This window comes from Eumetopias jubatus, unplaced genomic scaffold, assembly GCF_037043125.1.
Source record: "Eumetopias jubatus isolate StellerSeaLion01/CBP00866 unplaced genomic scaffold, mEumJub1_p1.0 scaffold_13, whole genome shotgun sequence".
Taxonomy (NCBI): domain Eukaryota; kingdom Metazoa; phylum Chordata; class Mammalia; order Carnivora; family Otariidae; genus Eumetopias; species Eumetopias jubatus.
Window position 1 is genome coordinate 2469867 of NW_028274819.1, and position 21625 is coordinate 2491491.

The 21625-nt window shown below is 56.7% G+C and overlaps 1 protein-coding gene across 2 annotated transcripts; it reads right to left on the bottom strand.

Annotated features, from left to right (window-relative positions):
* Positions 1-613: 613 nt before the first annotated feature.
* On the bottom strand, positions 614-21568 carry LOC114220186 (tumor necrosis factor receptor superfamily member 1A-like). 2 transcript variants are annotated; one of them, XM_028117865.2, is made up of 11 exons: positions 21394-21568; positions 14347-14434; positions 12994-13122; positions 10531-10645; positions 9249-9328; positions 6810-6920; positions 6199-6237; positions 6070-6095; positions 4647-4946; positions 2778-2820; positions 614-1878 (listed from the first exon to the last, which is right to left on the bottom strand). In XM_028117865.2, exons 1-11 carry the CDS (start codon positions 21460-21462, stop codon positions 1553-1555), a joined length of 1326 nt encoding a protein of 441 aa, XP_027973666.2. In that variant the 5' UTR covers positions 21463-21568; the 3' UTR covers positions 614-1552. The 2 variants fall into 2 exon arrangements, with proteins under 2 accessions (XP_027973666.2, XP_027973665.2); XM_028117864.2 differs by having other exon boundaries at positions 9195-9328.
* Between the last annotated feature and the right edge of the window lie 57 nt (positions 21569-21625).

Genomic DNA, 21625 nt, shown 5'->3' on the forward strand with positions numbered 1-21625 from the left:
ATGGCGAGCCGCTGAACGGTTGGCTCCCACAGGACCGGGCACAGCTGCATTTGTGCTTTAGAACGCTCAGAGCGCCCTGGGTGGCAGAACGAACGAAAGAGACCGGGAGGACAGCCAGACTGAAGAAGCCTTTCAGTCGTCCAAAGGATAGTGAATGGTGGCCTGGGCTAGCGGGGTGAGCACACAGTCCGGGGAGAGCCCCAGGAAGCAGCAGAGCCCGGCGCGAGGCGGAGACGGATGCAACGGGGTGGACAAGTGGACAAGGAAGCGGGTGGCGACCCACCTCTCAGATGACGGAGCGGGTGTGGCTTTCACTGTAACTGGGAGTTGAAGAGGTTGGGTGCTGGATGGGAAGAAACGGGCAAATCTGTGCCTAACTCCAGGAACCGGTGGTGTTCGGGCTGAGGGGGGCGGAGTGGAGCTCACATTCTGAGGCAAGCAATGGGGGGAACACCACAAACCACAAGAGGCGTCTCCAGCCTCCGATCCTCAGCCCAGAGCCCTCCCTCTGGCAAACTGCAGCCTTGGGGTCCGTGTCGCCCTCTGTGCATGAAGCCCCCGCCGAGGATTCACACCCACGTTGTGTACCCACCGGAAATAAAAGGAAACACGATTTAAAATATAAGTTTTATTACGTAAAACTTAATTACAGGGGTCCTTAAGTGCCTCAGTAGGCTAAGGACCTGGCTCTGGATTTTGGCTCAAGTTGATGTTAGGGTTGTGAGATGGAGCCCAATGTCAGGTTCCGCACTGGGCAGGGAGTCGGCTTAGGATTGCATCTCTCCCTCTGCACTTCCCCCTGCGCACAGAAATTCTCTAAGCTACATAAAATCTTAAAAAAAAAAAAAAAAAAGAGAAGAGAAAACTATAGGGGTGCCTGGGTGGCTCAGACAGTTCAGCATCTGCCTTTGAATCAGGTCATGGTCCCGGAGTCCTGGAATCGAGCCCGGCAGTGGGCTCCCTGTTCAGCAGGGAGCCTGCTGCTCCCTCTCCCTCTCCGTGCCGCTCCCCCTGTTTAAACTCTCTCTAGTAAAAGGATATTTTTTAAAAAAACTATTAATACAGAAAAAAATGTAATATATTAACTATACTTATAAATACAGCATAATAACGAGTCATTAAGTTACTCCTACTTACATAGGGGAACCTCAGTCACAGGCACACCGTGTTCTAGGTCATGGGGACATCCCAGATCTCCGAGATCTAAGCACTGATCAGAGCAGAAAAAGGGCTCCAGCCTCAGTGCCTGGGGAAAGGGCTGGGCAACGTGAGTGTAGCCAGCAGAGTCCTGGCTCCCTGCCCAACCACCTCAGGACTCGCTGGGATCCACGTAGATCCTGCCCACCCCTGCCGCCTTGGTCACAGGCAGTCCCCACAGCTGGTCTGGCCCCGCAGGAAGCACTCTTGCTGGCACCTAGAACTGACCTCCCCATTGCCAACTTTGTGCGGGATCTATGTAGAAAATGTGCACAGTCCCATCAGGGATTCCAGAAGTTTCCAGTAAGATGCAAACTGGGAAAGAAGGTCAGATCACGGCCATTCAGGATCCCGCTTAAGGACATGATCCCGTGCCAAAAGTTTCATCTGAGGTCTCTGAACGTCTGACCAGGATGCCTTCGGCAACTAACCCGTTTATAATATTTTCCAGGTACATGTGTAGCTGCATCTTATGGAGGGCAGCGAACAGTTTAAAAACAGAGGCTTCCCTTCCCAACTGGGTTCTCCACAAAAGGAGCATCTGGTGATGCTGCTCCATCAAATTGCCGGGGTTTTGGCATTCGCACATGTCAATGTCACTGTCTTTCAGCCCGAGAATCCTCATAAATGTTTTCCAGTGTTTATCAGAGATCGTTTTTTCAAATTCATAGTAGGTCCGGGCTGAAAAAAAGTAAAAGCAAAAAGGAGGACTGTTTACATTTCTGGGAGGACCGCGTGGCACCTGCTGTCACGGCTCCCCAGGGATAGGTCACAGGTGTCTCCAGCGTGCCCCAGGGCCGGGCGCCAACCAGCACGCCACACCCAGAAGGTGGGAGGTCCTGTGGGACCCCGCTGATGTCCCAGAAATCGGGTCCAGATGCCGGGAGACCGAGGTGGGGCCAAGACTCCCGCCCTGCCTATGGCTCATTACTGGAGCCTGGGAGGAGCCAAAGATCCGGGGAAGTCGGGAACTGCACGGGATCCCCAGTCGGCTGCAGGTCACCTGCCCTTTTTCTGTCCCTTGACACCCAGAGAGAGGCTGTAAGACGCACAGGACTGACAAGGCCTCCAGCTATCGGATGGGGACCGTGGTTAGGATCTGAGACCGGAGAGGCAGGTTTTGTAACCTCTTGGGGTTTCAGACTACCGTCTCCTTAAACCTATCCAAAGGGGTGGCCCTGCACAGCTGTTAGCGAAGATGGGATGTAAAACAAAAAGCACCTGTCATGGAGCAGGTCTCAATCAATCCTCCATGAACGCCTGAAAGAGTACGGAGTCCTAGCCAAGAGCGGGCCTGCTCGTCGAGGCTGTAACAAGTATTCCTACCCCCCACTCATTTCTCCTTCAAAACATGAACGCATCTTCCAATCAAAGCGGTAGTCAAAGCCGATGAACCCCACCAAACTCATGTTTGACAAATGATGTTTCCCATAATGTCACTCCTGAGCGCAAAATAGTGCCCGCGGCTTGACGCAGGCAAGTGTCCCCCTCTCAGAAACAAGGACAGCAGGACTTGACATGCACACCAAACAAGGTGAAGCCTTAACAGTTGCTAGAAACGAGGAATGCAGACTACGTACCGTCATTCCATGTATCTGTTACAAAATACTTAGCTTCATAGTCCTGTGGAGGGAAGAAAACACCGTTGTTGCAGGAGAAGGAAGAATCCATGTGGCTGAAGCCGAACCACAGTCTGGTCGGAGGGAGCAGCGGGGTGAGGACAGGGGGGCCTCCATGGACAGGAGAAGGCCTTCAGGGAGTAGGTCCCGCACCAGGGGCCAAGAGGTCACAGCCTACGAGTGTCCTCCGGGTCTCACTGCCCCAGGACACGGCCGGGGCCCAGAGGCGGCCCAGTGGCCCCTGCTCAGGTGGGCAGGCGGGCAGGTACCCGCTGAGCTGTGTCACCTGGGGATACCCAGCTCTGCTCCAGGGAATGACGAACGGACAGCACTCCTGTCCACAGAAATGCCCCGGGAAACGCGAGAGGGGACTCCGGAGAAGCTCTGAGCGGAGGTCAGTGCCAACACTGAGTGCCCGAGAGCGGCAGCCCCAACGCCCACTTCTCCTGCGCATGAGGTCAGGTAGCCCATCACCGCCAGGCCGACGGCTGCAGGCCCCAGCTCTGCCTCCCGCCCGCGGCTGGCCCCCCACGGGACTCCCCGCTCTGGGCAGGGGTGCTCGGCCATAACATGGAATAAGAACGGGCTGAGAGGGACCCCCCGGGCCTCCTGCTGAGATGGGCAAGGGTCCTAACGTCTCTACTGACTCGTCTCTGAGCCGGCAGGGAATCTGAACAACGTCAAGCCCTCTCTCCCTGCAGTGGTACCTACGGACACTCGGCCCAGAAACCCAGTCTCCACGCTAGAGCTGGCATCCTCCACGCCCACACCAGGGGACCCCAGGGGGCCACAGCGATCGGCACAGGAGCAGCGTGATCTCCTCCCTGGGACCCTGTCCCTAACTCCTCACCTGTGCCCTGCCTTCAGGATTCAGACACGGGGCCTTGGAATTCCCCAAACCCTGGCTCCGTCCCATCGATGCACATGCTGTCCCCGCTTCTGGAAGAGCCCTACTCCCCTGAGCCACGGAGCAGGTGTCTGCTCATCTCGTCAAACTCAGGTGTCCCACGCAGGACGGGCCACGCAGCCCCACAACAGAGGATGGGGCCCACTGCTGTCCTGCGAGCGAGCCCGGCCCCCACGGCCCATCCAGGGGCGCAGTGTGCGCTCGCCCCTCCCGCCGCCACCCCGGCTGCACTGAGGCCATGCCCGGCACACAGGACTTGCTGGCCGAAGCCCGCCGGGCCGATCTGAGGCCCGCTCGCGCTCCGGGGGCTGTGGTGTCCAGCACGTCCCAGCCTCGGGCCCTGGACAAGGACGCTCCCTGAGCCTTGGCGCCCTCCCGGTGTTACAGCCCCTTGGGACAGCAGGTGGGGTCGGGACTCCTGTGCGCTGAATTGTAGCCCCACACACTGAGTCTGAACCTCTCAACGTGACTAGTCGGGAATGGGGTCCAGGCGGACAACAGTCCTGTCGAGGTCGTGAGGGTCGGCCTCACTCCATGCTGACTGGTGTCCTCAGGGAAAGGGGAAATCTGGACGTGGACTCGTACACAGGGACACATGCCGTGAGGACGGAGGCAGAGCTTGGGGCAATGCTTCCGCAAGCCCTGGAGCCCGAAGTCGGCCAGATGCGAGCAGCCGCCGAGGGAGAGGCCTGGCCCGCTGGTGCTTTGCAGACTCAGCGGCCGCAGGCCACCCAACACCTCGATCTGGACCGTGAGCCTCCAGGACGCGAGACAGTACACACCCCGCCAAGGAAGCCGCCCCGGGAAACCCACACAGGGGCTGTGCCAGAGCGCACACGGTAGCCCTGAGCACGGGGTCTGCGTACACTCAGCGCTCAGTAAGCAGAGGTCTCATTCTTGGACGCCCCAGACGGGTCACCTACCTGCTCCAGGGTCCTGAGGGAGGGGGCCACCTCAGGGTGGTCCTGCGGGCCAGGGGCGGCCAGGGCTGCCGTCTGTAGCGCCTGCTCTGGGGCCGCGGGGCTCCCCCCGAGCGCCGCCCGCGCCGGCTCGGCGCCCTCCTCCGGCTCCTCTGAGGGGCCTGCGTGGGGCCCAGCCTCGGGATTCACAGCTGAGCACCCCTCCTCCAGCAAGCGAAAAGGCGAGGACGTTTCCACGTCAGGGGCAGGCCCGTCGGTCTCAGGATTCAGGGGCAGCAGCGACTCACTGTGCTGATGGCCAATCTGTGAGTAAAGGACAAAATCGTGTCCTTTGGACACGGAAGCCTGTGGCACAGGTGCTTCCCAAGCCACGACTGGGGCGGCGGGGGGGAGAGAAATACCTGGTAATTCCTGCCGAACGTCACACTGTTTCACGAGGACTTTATTTGTTTGGTAACCTGAACAACTACCGGGGAGCTCAGGTGACCGGTTGCAATTATTAGCAATAAATTATCTCTTTAACTTTTAAGGAGACTCCCGCCCAGCATGGCGTCCAACGATGGGCTTGAACTCACAACCCCGAGTGCAAGACCCGAGATGAGACTGAGAGTCGGAGGCTTAACCGACGGACACACCCAGGTGCCTGGACAATAAAGCATCGTTTAAGGAGGGTGCGCACCCTGGGCTTGGACACAGAACGCTACTGCACACTTAACAGTCTACACTGGTGTGAGCGCAACTTTTGTACACACCAAAAAAGTGAGCAATCCATCCGACTGGCTCCATTGCGCTACATGCTTTATGGCTGTGGGGCGGGACCACCTCCCAGCACCGCATGCTGCGCCTGTGGGTCCGCAGCCTGAGCTCTGCGCCCGCACGTAGGACCTGACCGCAGGAGTTCACACTCCATGAATGTGAGCCCTACACCAGTGGTGAGCGTGCTCGAAGAGGCCGACTCTGAGACGCACGGACACGGGGAGAGAAGCAGAGACGGGCAGACACCTCGGCCCTACAACGCTGGGGTCTCCAGCCCGATTAGGGAGGCAGGAAGGACCCTCCCAAACGCCTCTGACAGAGCCCCCCCTTCCCGCCGCCCCTCCCCTGATGCCAGACTCCGGCCCGCACACTTGCAGGCCATAGGCTCTACTGCTTTGTGCTCCCCAGCGGACACCGAATTTTTCGGCAGCCCTGGGACGCTCATGCACACCCCTCTGCCACTCTGAGCCTCATTTTCCACCCCGCCCTAGACCGACAGAATTTCAGTCTTCTTCCAGCACATTCTGGGGCTCCAATAAGCAGGCACACGCGAGGCTGGAAAGCAGGGGCTCTGGTGTGCCCACCACTCACCCACCCCGGATGACTTTTGGGACTCGACTGCCACCAAAGCCCAGTGCCACCGTTAGGGAAACCGCAGGACAATACTTACAGCGCTGTCAGGTCCGTCCGGCCTTCCTGAATACCAAGAAGAAGAGAAACGATCAGAACTGAAATCAGTGGGGGCAATGACTTCTGCGAGAGGAGAAACTGCTCTGAATTGAGGACAAACCGTCCTTACCTTTCCAGACGCTGAAGAACCAGCAGCAAGGCCGCATACCTGCAAGGAGCACAGGAGGTGAGCGTCCTCGGGGCTCTGTCTGCACCCAGCTGCCCTTCCTCCCTTCGGGCACCCCACGCTGACGCAGAGCCAGTCTCTCCCTGCCCCTTGGCCCACAGCACCCCCAACGCGGCGTCTCGCCAGCTGCCCAGAGATCTGGGTCTTTTTTTTTTTTTTTTTTTAAAGATTTTATTTATTTATTTGAGAGAGAAAATGAGATAGAGAAAGGGAGCATGAGAGGGGGGAGGGTCAGAGGGAGAAGCAAACTCCCCGCTGATAGCAGGGAGCCCAATGCTGGACTCGATCCCAGGACTCCAGGAGCATGACCTGAGCAGAAGGCAGTCGCTCAACCAACTGAGCCACCCAGGCGCCCCCGGAGATTTGGGTCTTAAGACCTGTGTGCGGGGAGCAGGCAAAGAGCTCTGAGCTCACACATGAGAAGGAGAAATTCAACACAGCTGTGTATTCACAGCAAAAGCCTCCCGGGGGACCCCCAACCCAGGGGGTCCACTTCGGCGCTCCTGATGGGGACCCAGAGCTAGCTCCTCCAGCTCTGACCTGACCCTACTTACCTTTCTTCTTATAACAGTACATGAAGAGGACAACCACAATGAGGAAGATGGCCAAGAGGGCGAAGGATAACACGAGCTCACGGACGGACACATCCTTCGGTAATTCTTTTCCTGGAAGGAGACAAGACAGAGAATGGTGGAGCGGGTCAGGCTCACGTTCCTCACTCAGGTGACAAGGACAGAAAATCCTCGCTGAGGGAGGCAAGGAGGCACCGTGGGCTCTCGAGGCCTCAAGCCATCTCTCCCACTAATCATGGTCTTGAACGACCCTAGTGGGAGGCAGCTGAGGCTCCTGGTTTCTGTGTCACAGACGAGGACCTGGGGTCCTGGTCAGCTGGCCGGAAGCCGGAGGAGGTCTGCATGGCCAGGGGAGTGGAGGGAGGTCCTGGTTTCCCGGGGCCGGGCTCTGCATTTCCACCTGCACCAGCAGGAGGCAGAGCATGGCCAGTCCTGACGGCAGCAAGGCCCTCCCACGGTGGCCTGAGGGACATGGCAGGTCCACCCCGAGGGGACATCTGCTATAACCACTCGGGTGTCCTGGTCTCACTCTGGTGACATCACAGAGCTGACACAGGGGGCAGGACGGTCCCATTAGAGCCTCGATGGTCAGCCACCAGGATGTCATCGGTGTTGGCAGCCGGGACTGGGAGGTGGGAGGGATGGACGACAGGGCAGATCTTTCACATGGTGCCAAGTCTGACTCAAAGATTTTCTTTATGCTCTGATTAGGCCCTTCCTAATTTCTTCTTCTCTCTTTGGTGTTAAAGTATCCTTTAAAAGTGCAAGTTACACAAATCAAAATCTTTTGTGGAAATCAACAAGACAGTGCTGGCCTGTAAAGGGACACCCCACCGTCCCAGAGCAGCCGGACGACCTGGACGCAGAGCCTCAGACGTCAAGGCCCGCAGTTAGGTGGACTTGGGCTCCCCCCCCCAAGATGGGACCGAAGGACAGCCTCACACGGGGATGCTCGCTGCACTGCCCCACCAAGGGACACTGGCTACAGCTGGAAGGGACGGTCTTTGAAGGACACAATCCTGAGTCAGGTGCATGTGCAGGTGGGAAAAACACACCAAACCTGGACCTCCTACCCTACACCCTGCCGGGTTCACTGCAGAACAAAAACAGGAAGGCAAACCCATCCAGAATCCCTCCAGGTGAGCGAAGATTTCTCACACAGGACATGAGCCCCAACCGTACGGGACACAGTTGGGTAAAGGGACCACATGAAAACGAAGGGCCTGTCCACCAAGACACCCTTGCCGTCAGAGAAGAAGACTCGCCGAGGAGGAGATATTTACAACACAAAGGCACTATCCATGAATTTTGTAAACCACCACCCACTTCTACCAATACAGCTGACCTTTCAACAACATCAGCCACAAGGTCCAGGTACGTGTGGAATTTTTCAATACACACGATACGGAACCATCGATGTGTCTGTTCTTCCTTATTATCTCACTACCCTTTTTTTTTAAAGGTTCATCGATTTATTTGACAGAGCGAGAATGAGAGAGAAGGGGCGAGCGGGGGGGGAGGGTCAGAGGGAGAAGCAGGCTCCCCGCCAAGCAGGGAGCCCAATGCGAGACTCGATCCCGGGACTCTGGGATCATGACCTGAGCCGAAGGCAGTCGCTTAACCAACTGAGACCCCCAGGCGCCCCTCCTTCTTACCCTTTTCTCTCTACTTTATGTTACTGTAACAAGACCGCACGTGTGATACATGTAACACACAACATAGCAGGTAATCAACTGTCCAGGCCCACGGAGGCTTCATTCAACAGGACGCTATTAGTAGGTAAGATTTTGGGGGGATCAAGGGTTCTCTGGGGATGTTCCCGTGCAAGGGGAACCGGCGCCCCTCACCCCACGTTGTTCAGGGCTCCGCTCTATCAAAACTAAGAAAGCAACCCCGCCTAGGACTCAACCGAACAGTAGGCAAGAATCCCTCAGAGACACTCAGCACCAGAGGCCCAAAGGCTTGGGGCCTCACCTCCGCTCGCGGCTGCTGCCTGCCTCAAAGCCTCAGGTCCCGGCCGAGCGCCCCTGAAGGCAGCGACCTGGCCTGCTTTTGGGGATCCCATGAAAGGAGAGATGGAGGAGGTGCTGACTAACCGGGAGAAAACCGCGGGCCTCACGGAACTCAGCCGTTCCCCTCCCCTCCTGCTCTGCCAGGCGCGGGACGCCAGGCAGGACGCCAGCAGCGAGCGTCCCCGTCGGCCCACGCACCCCGGCGCGGGAACCTAGGACGCAAGCCACGGCGCGGCTCCAAGCATTCTGTTCACTCAAGACAGGGCCGTGACCGTGGCCCATGGGCCGAATCCAGCCCACGGCCCATTCCCGCAAGTCTGAATGGCACCCAGGCGTGCCAAGCCTAACGTCTTACCTTCACGGGGCAGGTCTGCGGACCTGGAAGGAAGAGATGGCGTCCGGCTCTTACCTGGTGCCTCCGTACCAGCTTCTGGGGCACAGACTGTATCGTGTGTGGCATTGCAGGGCCAAATGACAGGTCCAGAACACCTGACACAGGGAGGAAACCCAAAGCATTAATCCTCCCTGCCTGGTACGGCCCCAAACATCCTTCGCACCACCCACAGGTCAGAGGTCAGGAGGAGCCCCGGCTCGCAGGATGGCCCGCCAGCTCTCAGGCTCTCACTGCCTGGCATGTCCCCGGCTGCCTGGCCCAAACCGGTTCCCTGAGGAGTAAAGCTCTGTCCCATGCTCTGTGACGTGTGGGGGGTAGGGCAGAGCGTCCCTCTGTTCCTGGATAGCACTGCATGTGCTGGGAGGACTTGCCCTGCTGTAGCTGCAGCTCGATCTCCCTCAAGAAAGAAGGTAGCCCAAAGGTGAAGCGCGTGCAAAAGGGGACATGGAAGCAAATCCAGAGAAGCCAGAGGCTTGATCGAACCGGACCTGAAGGCAGTCCTCACTTCGGACTCACAGGTCCAGGAAGCTACCGTTCGACACGGTCTGAGTTACGTCAGTTGATGACGTGCCTCACAAAGGAAAGGCGAGCTATCTTTTTAGTGGCCCTGCCACTGTCCACGTCCCCAGAAGGTCCTCCCCAATCGGTGTCCACCCAGAACCTCGGAAGGGGGTGTGCAGAGATGCTCACGTGACGGATGGGGTCACGCCAGACTGCGGTAGGCCTTCACCCATGACTGCTGTCCTTACAGGAGGGAAGAGTGTACCAGGACAGAGAGAAGGCCGGGTGCAGACAGACAGACACAAGCGGAGACGACCTCAAGCAGACAGAAGCAGAGGCAGGAAAGCCCAGGAGCCCCGAAGCGTGCCGGCAACATCAGCGGCGGGAAGAGGTGAGGCAGGGTCCTCCCCCAGAGTCTGCAGAGGGAGCTCGGCCCCGCTGACCCCTGGCTTCAGACTTCTGGTCTGCAGACTGTGAGAGGACACATCTTTGTTGGTTTTCTCACAACCACCCGGGTGTGGCCGTGTGTCAGCAGCCACAGGTCGTTCACGGTGATGCGTTCACGCCGCTCTGCACTCATTCCGTCTGCCTAGACCTCTCCTCCCCCGGAACTCTCGATGGCTCCCCCCTCCCTCCCTGGGCCTCTGCTCAAGAGGCCAGTCCCCCCGCCCCCACGCGCTCTCCCCCGCATGGATCCGTCACTGCCCCCGTGTCTGCACCGTCTCCACCACTGCTGGGCGCTTAGGGTCTCTGCTACTGTGCGTACAGGAGGGGCCCACACCCGCATCCCCAGCACCTTCGACACCGGAAGCAATTCTCCACGCAGTTGTCTGAGTCGCAGTAGTGGCTCCCCAACTTGCACTGGCATTGCCGGTCGCTGGTCGGTGTGCACTCAGCCACCATCTCCTGGTCTGAAGGGGGAGAGCTGAGGGTCAGCACCGGGGGCCAGGACCGTCCCCGCCTGTACCGGGCTGCGCCCAGCACACTGGTGGAGAGCACAGAACCTGTCCTCCCCTTCCCTTCTATGCAGGGGGCAGAGAGGGGCCAACAGCCAGACCTCACCCCTGCATCCCGGCCAAGGGGCCGGGGCCACCTGCTCAGAAGCCACCCCCATCGTTCCGTTCACCTTGTTCGCCCCCCACAGAAGAGCACAGTGCCGGCAGGGATGCCGGGTGGGGGGACCCCTCAGAGAGAGAACGGAAGGCGGGGGGACCCCTCCTCCTCCAGCAACACCCACGGCGGCCGTGCTCACCACCACACCCGGAGCCCTTCCACGGTGCTCGAGACCAAGAACAGCATTCCACAGACAGGTGAGAACCAGACAGGCCCGCACTCCCTGCCGGGCACCACGTCCCAGATCCACAGCCCGGGTTCAGCCCTCCGCAGCCCATCGCTACATTCTGGCGCTTCCTGAAACCGGACGCGCCGGGCTAGACACGACCGGACCGGATCCCGCCGCGTAGCCCACGCCGGGCTGGCCCCTGGGGGACCCAGCTCTCCGTCCCTGGACACTCGGGTTGCTGCTGGCTTTATGTGACAGCAGACGCTTCCCCTGCTCTCAGCACACACGGGCAACGCCTGCCCGGGTCGAGATCAGGACACGGGGTGGTCGGGCAGCCGCTTTGGCGAATTTTCAACTTCACCAGCTCTGCCAAGACTGTTTCCAGAGCGTACGGACTCCTGCACGTCCCTGGGGGTGAGTCCTCCCTGTCTTTGGGCCCCATGCTGGAAATCTGTCCATCTGCTAGGAGGACAGCATGTCTGTCCATCTACTCCTGAGCTTTTTACGTGTGTACTGGTCACGGATGTCCGATCGTCTTGGCCGCGTCTGTGTCTCCACTTAAATCAAGTGTGTTTTCAAACGTCCCGACTGATGTGTTTCTTCTGGATGTGAATTTCCCTGAGTCGTATCATAAATCCGTTCTCCCACGGATTCACGGCTGAATTCCCAAACCTGGGTGTCTTGCGAAGAACAGAAGTCGGCCGTTTGAAAGCAGTCACGGGTACCCTCCTCACTCGTAAGGTTTCTGACTTTTAGGGCTCCCGTAAGATGCTTTTCCACTGCCACCAGGGCATAAACACGCTTTACATTTTGCTCTCAAAGTCTGACTTTCCCCACGCGGCCTTAGCTGCACCGTGAGCACACTCGTGTGCGTGGCGGGAGCTTCCGGCCTGCATCCTGCCCGGGCAGCGACTCGGGGGGGGGGGGGGGGTGGCGGTCTGCGCCGGAGATGCCAGCCCTGCTCCCGGGGAGGGGCTCGGTCCCTGGGCCACACGCCACCGTTCACATCCACGGCACTGTCCACTGTTCCACTGGCCCAACCGTCCACCCCGCCCTGACCATCACGCTTGTCCCCCTGCCTCTCTGCACTGAGTCGTAACACAAGGGAGAGGGAGCATGTTCTCTCTCTTCCTCCTGAGAGTTTTGACGACTGTCAGCTCATTAGATTGCATGAAAATACCTGTTGTGATTTTTTTTTTTTTTTAATAAAAATTGTGTATTTAAAATCTTCAGCGGGTGGCCCAGACGGCTCAGACGTTAAGCGTCTGCCTTCGGCTCGGGTCATGATCCCAGGGTCCTTAGATCGAGCCCCGCATCGGGGGTCCCTGCTCAGCAGGAAGCCTGCTTCTCCCTCCCCCGCTCCCTTTGCTTGGGTTCCCTCCTCTCTCACTGTGTCTCTGTCAAATAAATAAAATCTTTAAAAAAATAAAGGAAAGAAAAGAAAATCTGCAGCAGGATGATATCCTGTTGGGATTGCCCAGAATCCACTGAATCGTCGAAGAATCCTTTCACAGAGATCTGCTATCTTTAAAACAGAGAGTCTCCTTACTTACAATCTTGTATCTCTCTGCATAAGTAGACTTTCTTCAACGTTGTTTGTTCACGTAAACATAAATTTTATACGTCCTTTCCTAGATTTTCTCAAAGTTTCTCATCGTTTCTTTGCTAATGCAAACAGCATCTTTTTAAAGAATGACATCTTTAAAAACAACTTGATGCTCCTACATAGAAACAGAGAGAACCTTTTGTATATGACCCTTGCCCCGAGTGTCTCTAAGATCCTGACTCCCGGAAGGCTGATTCTTTAACCAGGTGCACACACCATCATGGTAAGAACACCCCGAGATCGGTACTCTGCAGCTCTAACATTGTGTTCATCTGACGTAATTCCGTTTGGGGCAACGCCGGCAAGCTGAGGCCAGGGGGCTACGTTTCCAAACCCCAAGATCCCACTGTGCCGGACTGTAGCGCACTTACCCGCCCGACACCTAGTGCACGGCCGGCAGCTGGTCTCCCTGTTTGGGTGGGACTGGAAGCTTTCGGATTCACATGGACTACATTTGGAAACACCATGGTTTACATCACAGTGCCTGCTGACATAAAAGCCTGTAAAGGGGGGAACACAGAGGTGAGGTGGGGGCCCAGAGCGGACCCGATCCCCAGGCCTCTACTGGAGGACCAGGCCTCGCCACGATCTCCTTGGAGCGTTCTGGACTGACACTTGGCCACAAGTGTCCCAGGAACTGGGGACCTAGTGCCCCTCGGCTTTCAGCGACATCTTGGAACACAGGTCAGGAGATGGTTTGGAGCATACACACTGGAGGCTCCTGCGCCCGACAACATCTGTGTGTTCGCCCCTGCCTCTGGGGTGGGCTGACAGCTTCCGGCTCATCTACAGGGAACGCTGGAGGGCTCGAGACAGAGTCTCTGACCAGGCCCAGAGGAGCCCCCTGGTCTAGCGCCTGCCTCGTGCAAAGGCTGTAGCTGAGACAATCAGCCCTGGCTGGGAGGAGGCGAACACAACCTGAAGTTGCACAAGGCTGAGTTCACAAGGTTTGCAGTCGAAGCACCTGTGTCTACTTCATGACCACATGAGCTGTGCATGTGTGCGGGTGCACGTGCGCATAGGCAGCGGACCCACACATGCCTGGTGTATACACAGGTATGCTGGGAGCGTGTCAGGTGAGTGGTCCAGGTGTGGGTCTTCAGTACCCAAAACGGGAGCCCTGCAGGGGCAGAGCGTGTGTGGGGCAGTGGGTGACGCCGGTGGTGATGGGTAGAGGGATGTGGTCGGCCCCCGCAAAGAGGAGATCCGTGAAGGAACTCCCACGGACAGCGTGTGCACATCTGTCTGCGAGTGTAGATGAGGTACATGCTGTGGAGGGGTGGGAAGAGCAGGCACCTAGGGCCTGTGGCCCCCACCTGCTCTATGGGGCTCATTCAGAGCATCCTCACGAAGGTGAGTAAGCCTCCACGCACATGCCGTGCCTGGAGAACCGTGGTCGCCCCGGCCCCGCAAGGACCCTCCTTCGTCAGGTGTCCGAGTCACCCCAACGGGAGGGCAGCTAGGAGCATCCGGCCTGACCGTGCATCCCCATGTTGTCCTCCAGCCTGCAGAAGGACCTCCCTGAACAAAACAAGCCCACAACCCTATTCACAGGAGAGCCCCCCCCAAGGGGGCCAAGATGCCAAGGAGCGGTCCGCTCACCTGAGCCAGAGGGAGTCTCCCCACCCAGCCTCCAGCTCTGTCTGCTCCAACGGCCCACAGCCTCCCTTCTCCAGCCTGCGAGGGCTGCCTCTCAAAGCTCCAGAAGATCCCCTTGGACTCACCGGCAGGACACTGTTGGCAGCACAGGTGGAGACCCTCAGGCTTGTACTCATTCGGGCCGCACTCGGGGTTACCGCCTGGCAAGGCCACCTTCGATCCGAAAAAGGAGATGGGGGTCATTAAGAGAAGACTCTGCTGCACACGGAACCGCACATGTCCTCTAGCTGGACACAGGCGAGCACACAGGGGGACGACCACCTGCCACCTCACAGGGGTGGGCTTTGTTGGGGGAGCATACGTTGGGAACTTCCTACGTATCTCTGTGCTTTTGAACTTAGATCTGGAGCAGTGCTACTCGGGGCAAAATGTTCTTTCGTTTCCCAAAACACGTGCTCAGGCCCATTGTTCCTACTGTTGCCGTGTAACCTACCACCCAGCCAGAACTGAATCGTCTGGGCCCGAATATTGCTTTTTTATTGAAATGATTTATTTATTTATTTCAGAGAGAGTGCAAGAGCAGGGGGATGGAGAGGAGGAGAGGGAGACAGAATCCCAAGCAGACGCCCCGCTGAGTGCTGAGCCCGACACGGGTTCGATCCCACGACTCGGAGACCGTGACCTGACCCGAAAGCAAGACTCGGACACTCAAGGGACCGAGCCACCCAGGTGCCCTGACCATTTGCTTTTGTTCTAGTTCATCTGTTCAGTGACTACATATTTATGTGTCAAAAAAGCACATCATCTTTTGGCTAGGAACAGGGGATCTGAGTGTGTGCACCTGCTCCCTGCGTGCACACACACTAGAGCCCTGTCGTGGTGTGGTCCTGATTTTTTACATCGTTACTGATTGTTTTCTGCTCGGTCTACTGGCGTTTGAGGTACAGTAAAACCTCGACCCAGTTCGTGGATGTTAGATTTCACCAGACAATTACACCAGTTTCTGCTGTGTGTATGCTGCGTCCACTCGGGTGGATGCGGGCGATGTCACGACCGCTGCGGTTAAAGCCATGCACCCTTGCCGTTCGCTGAACTGGGGTTTGCAAGCCGGACCGCTCAGTGACACTCCTCCGTAACCCCGAAGCGGCTCCTCGCGGCAGCTGCTGGCACGCGCAGAACGGCAAGACTCTCTCGCCGGGTTGTGCTGATCCCACTCCTCCTACCTCTAGGCGAGAAGAGCCTGCCACCCACCTTCACCCCGTCTGCTTCCCGCCCGGCCCAGCCGCGCTACGTCCTTTTAGGCAGAGCTCTGGAAACACCAGCTCGCCTGACTTTCCCTTCTACGCCAACCCGATCGTTCAGAAATGAGTTCCTCCTACTTGCAGGTGCTGGACCACCACCGGATTTACGTTTCCTTCTGCCATCTCATGTTGTGTTTTTAATACCCCACTTTCTTGGATTCTTTTTCGCCTTTTCAGGCTTTTGCTTCCTTTTTATTCCTCGTCTCCACATCCCTTTTTTGCCCCTTCCCACGGAAACTGATGAGGTTCCACTTTAGTTTCTAGCGGTTCAGACTACGTTTTAATTTGGGTGAAACAAAAAGGAACAAAATCATATTTAGATGGGCTTCCCTCTGCCAACACCACAGTCATAACCGTCTCGGGCAAGAACGTATCAATGAATGCACGTTTGTGAATGGAAGCTCCTGGGAAAACAGAGTATTTACACGGTTTCAAAGGCAATGCCCCTCAGGATACCTGCTAATTACAGAGGGAGAAAATATTAAGTTTACTGTGAAGACACCTGGCAAACACCACCTGAACTGTCAACGTCAGCATCGCCGCGGAAGGAACAAATCGATGTCCTGTGTCATGTGTCTTTTGCGATGGTGCAGTTGAAAGGACACAAAGTCGCCTCTTCCGTATTTTTCCCAAAAATGCCAAACTCACATTTATTCACAAAAAGCCAGCACACAGATCCAAATTGAGAAACGTTTTATTAAAGGACGGGTCAGTACTCTATAAGCGTGTGAAGATCAGGGAAGAGAAGAAAGACCGAGAACAACTCATCCTGAGGACGGGGGTGGGACAGCAGGGGACTTGACGGGAGGCTGGGGACCGAAGGGCGGCACCTGTTTCAACCTTTGCCCCCATTCTGAGCATCGAGTGCAGGCACCCTCCTCTAGAGGTCTGCAAGGTCACTACCAGTGCTCTTAGTCTGTGCTATTTTAGTTGGCGGGAGTTTTTTGGTTTTTGGTTTTTTTTGAGGGTATCGTTTCTTCTTTTCTACCAGGCTAACATGCAGGGCACTCAAAAGTAACCATCTGAAAGTGTAGAATACGGTGGCGTCCAGCCCACTGACGCTGTTGCACAACCATTTGGACTATTTTGGTAACTTAAAAAGTCCAAAGGTACTTCAAAATCAAACCTGAAAAATTAAAAACCTTGTAAAAAAGAAAAAAAATATCTCAAGAGGAAAGCGGCTTTCCTTTGTGGAACTTAGCCTGGTCAGTAACATAAATGGAGGCCATTTCCTTCTGTCCGGGTGGGGCTCACCCGCTCAGCCAGCAAGGGGACGCTTCACATGGCAAAAACAGCAAAAAAGTCCTGTTCTGTCCCCCAGCCCCTCTGGTGTCGGGGCCACCGCCCCCACCCCACCCCCGCCCCACCCACTCTGCCACCCCAGCCCCGCCCTGAGTTCAGCCCAGTGTCCGCTCTGGGATGCCAGACCCGGTGCTCCCAACCCCCAGGCACAAGGAGAGTGGGGCTGGGAGGGTGGGTGGTCTCAGCTGTACCGCTGGTGGCCCGCTGGGGACCCTTCCTGGGTGCCCTGAGCACCCAGGCCCAGGACAAGGGTGGGGCAAAACGTAAGCGCCCCCCCACCCCAACTCAGCAACCAAGATAAAACTACATGATGCGGCAATTTAAAAACTCGAATCAGCAGACGGCTGCCACCTTTTGTGAGCAGTTCTCCTGGAACCAGAGCAGGGTTACTAGGATGTGAAGCGGGTGGGCAGGCTCGGGCCAAGTGCAGGGTCCCATTCTCTCTTCTTCTGAAATGTGTCTATTTCAGCATGGATGGTTTTCGCATGGATTATTGCTTTTTCAAAAAGACCACATCAAAATACTCCTCACCTCAGGACCTGAGTTACGTGGGGGCCGTCCTAAGTCTACACCAGACACGAGTACCCGACTTGCCTCCTCCGGCAGGCACCTCCCTCGCAGAGGATGAAGGGTTCCCCGTGGTCCCACCGGAGGCCCGCCTACCGGCAGCAATGCTCCCACCCCTGTGGGGCTCGCCCCAGCCAGGGGTCCCCCCTGCTCTCTGCCCTCCCCTCAGGCCCCAAGGCCCCTCCAGCCCCTTCCCTTCTGTGTCAAGAAATCCCTAAGGAAGTGCAATGGCATGTGGGAACCACAGCCATCCAGCATTTGCACACGCCCAAGTCTCCAGTGGGGAAGCCCTGAAGCGCCTGTGAGAAGCTTAACCCTTCAGTGAACGAGAACGTGTCACCGATCTGAAGTGAGCATCTCCTTCTGGGCAACCCCAGCCTCACAGAGAGGAAGGTCCTGGGAGGGACCGCAGAGGAGTCACCAACCACCCGCCCAATGTGGAAAGGCCTGGGAAGGGAACCCTGAGCCCAGCCCAGTGGGTATACTGCAACCAGGCTGAGAAGAGAGGTATTTCCCCTGCTCCTTTGAAGACAGGCTGGCAGGCAATTTCCAGAAGGTGCACATTCCAAATTCTCCCCACCCTAAAGTTTCAGCACATATGACAAGGAGCCGACAGAAGAATGGACCATGACTAAGCACCAAGCGACACGTTCTGATGCACGACCAAGTTTCATGGAATCAAAGGCTCTCTGCTTCTGCACAGCGATGGAAACCATCGACAAAATGAAGTGGCAATCGACCGAATGGGAGAAGATACTTGTGAACGACATACCCAACAAGAGCTTAACATCCAAAACAGACAAAGAACTCATACAACTCCGTTAAGAAAAAAACACACAACCAGCTTAAAACATAGGCACAGGACCCGAGTCCAAAGACATTTTCCAAAGACAACACAGATGGCCAACAAACCCGTGAAAAGATGCTCACCATCTCCCATCATCAGGGAAATGCAAATCGAAACCACAATGAGATTTTACCTGGCACCTGTCAGAAGAGCTGGGATCAAAGAGACAAGAAATAGCAAGTGTTGGGGTGAGGCTGTGGAGAAAAGGGAACCCTCTCGGACTGTTGGTGGGAATACATGGAAAACGGTATGGAGGTTCGTCAAAAGAGTAAAAACAGAACTACCCTACGACCCAGCAATCCAACTTCTGGGATTACCCTCACCCATGTGAAAAGACGTAGACACCCCTGTGTTCCCGGAAGGATTATTTACAACAGCCTCGATATGAAAGCAGCCAGAGAGTCCACGGTGATCGATGAACAGGTAAGGAAGATGGGGTGTATATACACGGTGGAATATTCGCCACAAAAAACAATGAGATTCACAATAAAAAAGGAGAAAAAGAAAGAAAAGGCTCTCTGGGTCAAGTTTTTCAGTGCGTCAATGTGGTCTTGCAGACATCACCAGACAAGCTGCTTGACCACAGGACACAAAGAGTTCCCCCCATCGAGGAATCTGGGAGCCACCAGCGCGGAGGGCGGAAATATGACGACGACAGAGAAAGAGACAAGCCATCGGGCCTGGCTGATCTCATTCTGAACGTGCTCTGGAAAAATTTGCTTACATACACCTGGCAAATACACGGGCAGAAACAGGCAGCCCCAGGGGCGGAGGGCACATAGAAGAAGGTGTTAGGTAGGAATGCCCTCCGGTCAGGAAAACACCAAGACTGGACTGAACTCAGGAATTCAACAAACAACCTGATACTGATACAGGGACCGAATTTACAAAGCACTAAAATCAGGGGCGCCTGGGGGGCACAGTCGGTTAAGCATCTGACTCTGGGTTCTGGCTCAGGTCAGGATCTCAAGGTTGTGAGATCAAGCCCTGGAATGGGCTCTGTGCTCAGCTCACAGAGTCTCTTGAATTCTTTCCCCCTCTGCTCTGCGCTCTCTCTCTCTCTCTCTCTCTCTCACACATAAATCAAGGGGCGCCTGGGTGGCTCAGCTGGTTAAGCATCTGCCTTCAACTCAATTCACGTTCCTGGAGTCCCAGGATCCAGCCCCCCACTCGGGCCCCTGCTCAGCAGGGGGTCCGCTTCTCCCTCTCCTCCACCCCTGCTCCTGCTGACTCTCTCAGAGAAATAAACAAAATCTTAAAAAACAAATAAAGAAATAAAATCTGGGGTGCCTCGGTGGCTCAGTGGGTTAAGCCTCTGACTTTGGCTCAGGTCATGATTCCAGGGTCTGGGATCCAGTGATACGTGGGGCTCCCCCCTCAGAGGGAAGTCGGCTTCCCCCTCCCCCTCTGCCCCTACTCATGCCCATGCCCCTGCTCGCTCTATCCATAAATAAATAAAATCTTTAAGAAAACAAATAAAATCTCTTTTTAAGATTAACAGTATGGAGGTTCCTCAAGAAGTTAAAATAGACCTACCCTACACCCAGCAATTGCACTAATATTTACCCCAAAGACACAAAAGTAGTGAACCAAAGGGGCACTGGCCCCCAATGTTTAGAGCAGCAATGTCCACAATAGCCCAACTATGGAAAGAGCCCAGATGTCCATCAACAGATAAATGGACAGAGATGATGTGGTATATGTACAATGAAAATCACTCAGCCGTTAAAAAAAAAAAAGAAAGAAACAAATCTTGCCATTTGCATCGACATGGACGGAGCTAGAGGATAGTATGCTAAGTGAAGTAAGTTAATCAGAGAAAGACAACGATCATATGACTCACTCACATGTGGAATTTAAGAAACAATGCAGAGGATCATAGGGGAAGGGATGGCAAAATGAAACGAAATCAAAGAGGGAGACAAACCATAAGAGACTCTTAACTCTAGGAAACACTGAGGGCTGCTGAACGGGATGGGGGGGATGGGGTAACTGGATGATGGACATTAAGGAGGGCAGGAGATGTAATGACCACTGGGTGTGACAGGCAACCGATCAATCACTGAACTCCACCTCTGAAACTAGTAATATACTCTATGTCAAGTAATGGAATTTAAATAAAATTAAAATTAAAAATCAATAAATGAAAATAAAAGCACGAAAATCAGAAAAGACACCCTTTTCAGGGGAGAAACACTGCAACGCTCTAGCCAAACTGGCTTCAGGGAAACTCAGCAGAGCGCTGGGTGCGGAGAGCCGGGGTCTCCTGTCCTTTTCAGGCAGAAAGAGGACGACGCAGCCCGCAGCCCCCAGCCCCCAGCCCCCAGCCCGACTGTGGACGTTGAGCTCGCTCAGGGGGGCGGCGACACTCAAACTTGCACACTGTGGTTTGAGGCTAACACTCCGTGGCACCGCAATCCGATTCTCTGCGCTTGAGGTTTTCGGATACGTTATCAAATATTATCATTGGTCCCAATATAATGGAACCATCTCGCCACCAAACCATTTCTGCGTGAACGTGCGATGGCTGATAATAACAGCCACAGTGATTTTGTAGCAAATTAAAGACCACGCTTCCCGCGAAAATTCGCGCAGCCTCCTGCCCCTCCCCGCTGCCCCCGCCCTGTTTCCACGACCGTGCGCGCTCCTGAGGCTCCTCGAGAGTCCTGCACAGCGAAGCCCGGCCGCAAGCTCTCTCCGGAGTCTGAAGCCACCGAGAACAGCCGAGCGCCAGCAGGGCTCGCCCCCAGCAGCAGTGACTCACGCCCGCTGCCGAGGGACCTGCGGGCTCCGTCCGCACCCGGGGAACGCGCGCGGCCTGCAGCGCCTGCGCGGCCCCTCACGGGGCTCCGGGACCCTTCCCAGACCGCGGCCGGCGTGTCCGAGCCTGCAGGGTTCTCCGGGACCGCTCCACGCGCCTCGGCCGCCCCGCCCGCTCCGGCTCCCAAACCGTACCCCGCCCCCGCTCGACCCCGCCGCCCCGGGCCCCCCACCTGTGCCAGCATCCCCCGCACACCCGGGACCGCTTCATGGGCGCCCCCCCCCCCCGACCGCTCCCGCGCCTCTCCTGCTGCTCCACGCGCCCTCCCGGCCGCCGCAGGTCCCTTCCCCGCGCCCCGGCCCCAGGCCGCTCCGCGCAGCCCCGCACTGCTCACCGCGGCTCCGTGGAGGAGCAGCAGGGCCCACAGCCGCAGGGCGCGCGAGGTTCTCGACCACCCGCTCATCGCCGACTGCACGAACACACAGCTGAGGACCGGTTGAGTCCGCCCGATTTCCGAGCGGCGGCCGGAAACGCCCCCGGCGGCGACTTCCCTCCGGCGAGCCGGCCTCTGCCTATCCTACAGCGCGGGGCTCCTGGTGGGCGGAGCCTCGGCCCCTCAAGGGGCG

What these genes read in the sequence shown, in the direction of transcription:
- LOC114220186 (XM_028117864.2), bottom strand. Translation starts at nt 21,462, where the DNA reads ATGAGCGGGTGGTCGAGAACCTCGCGCGCCCTGCGGCTGTGGGCCCTG. An exon ending in CGGACGGACCTGACAGCGCT is followed by an intron (nt 4,947 to 6,069) that starts GTAAGTATTGTC and finishes CTTTACTCACAG; the next exon opens with ATTGGCCATCAGCACAGTGA. An exon ending in AACAGATACATGGAATGACG is followed by an intron (nt 1,879 to 2,777) that starts GTACGTAGTCTG and finishes ACTTTTTTTCAG; the next exon opens with CCCGGACCTACTATGAATTT.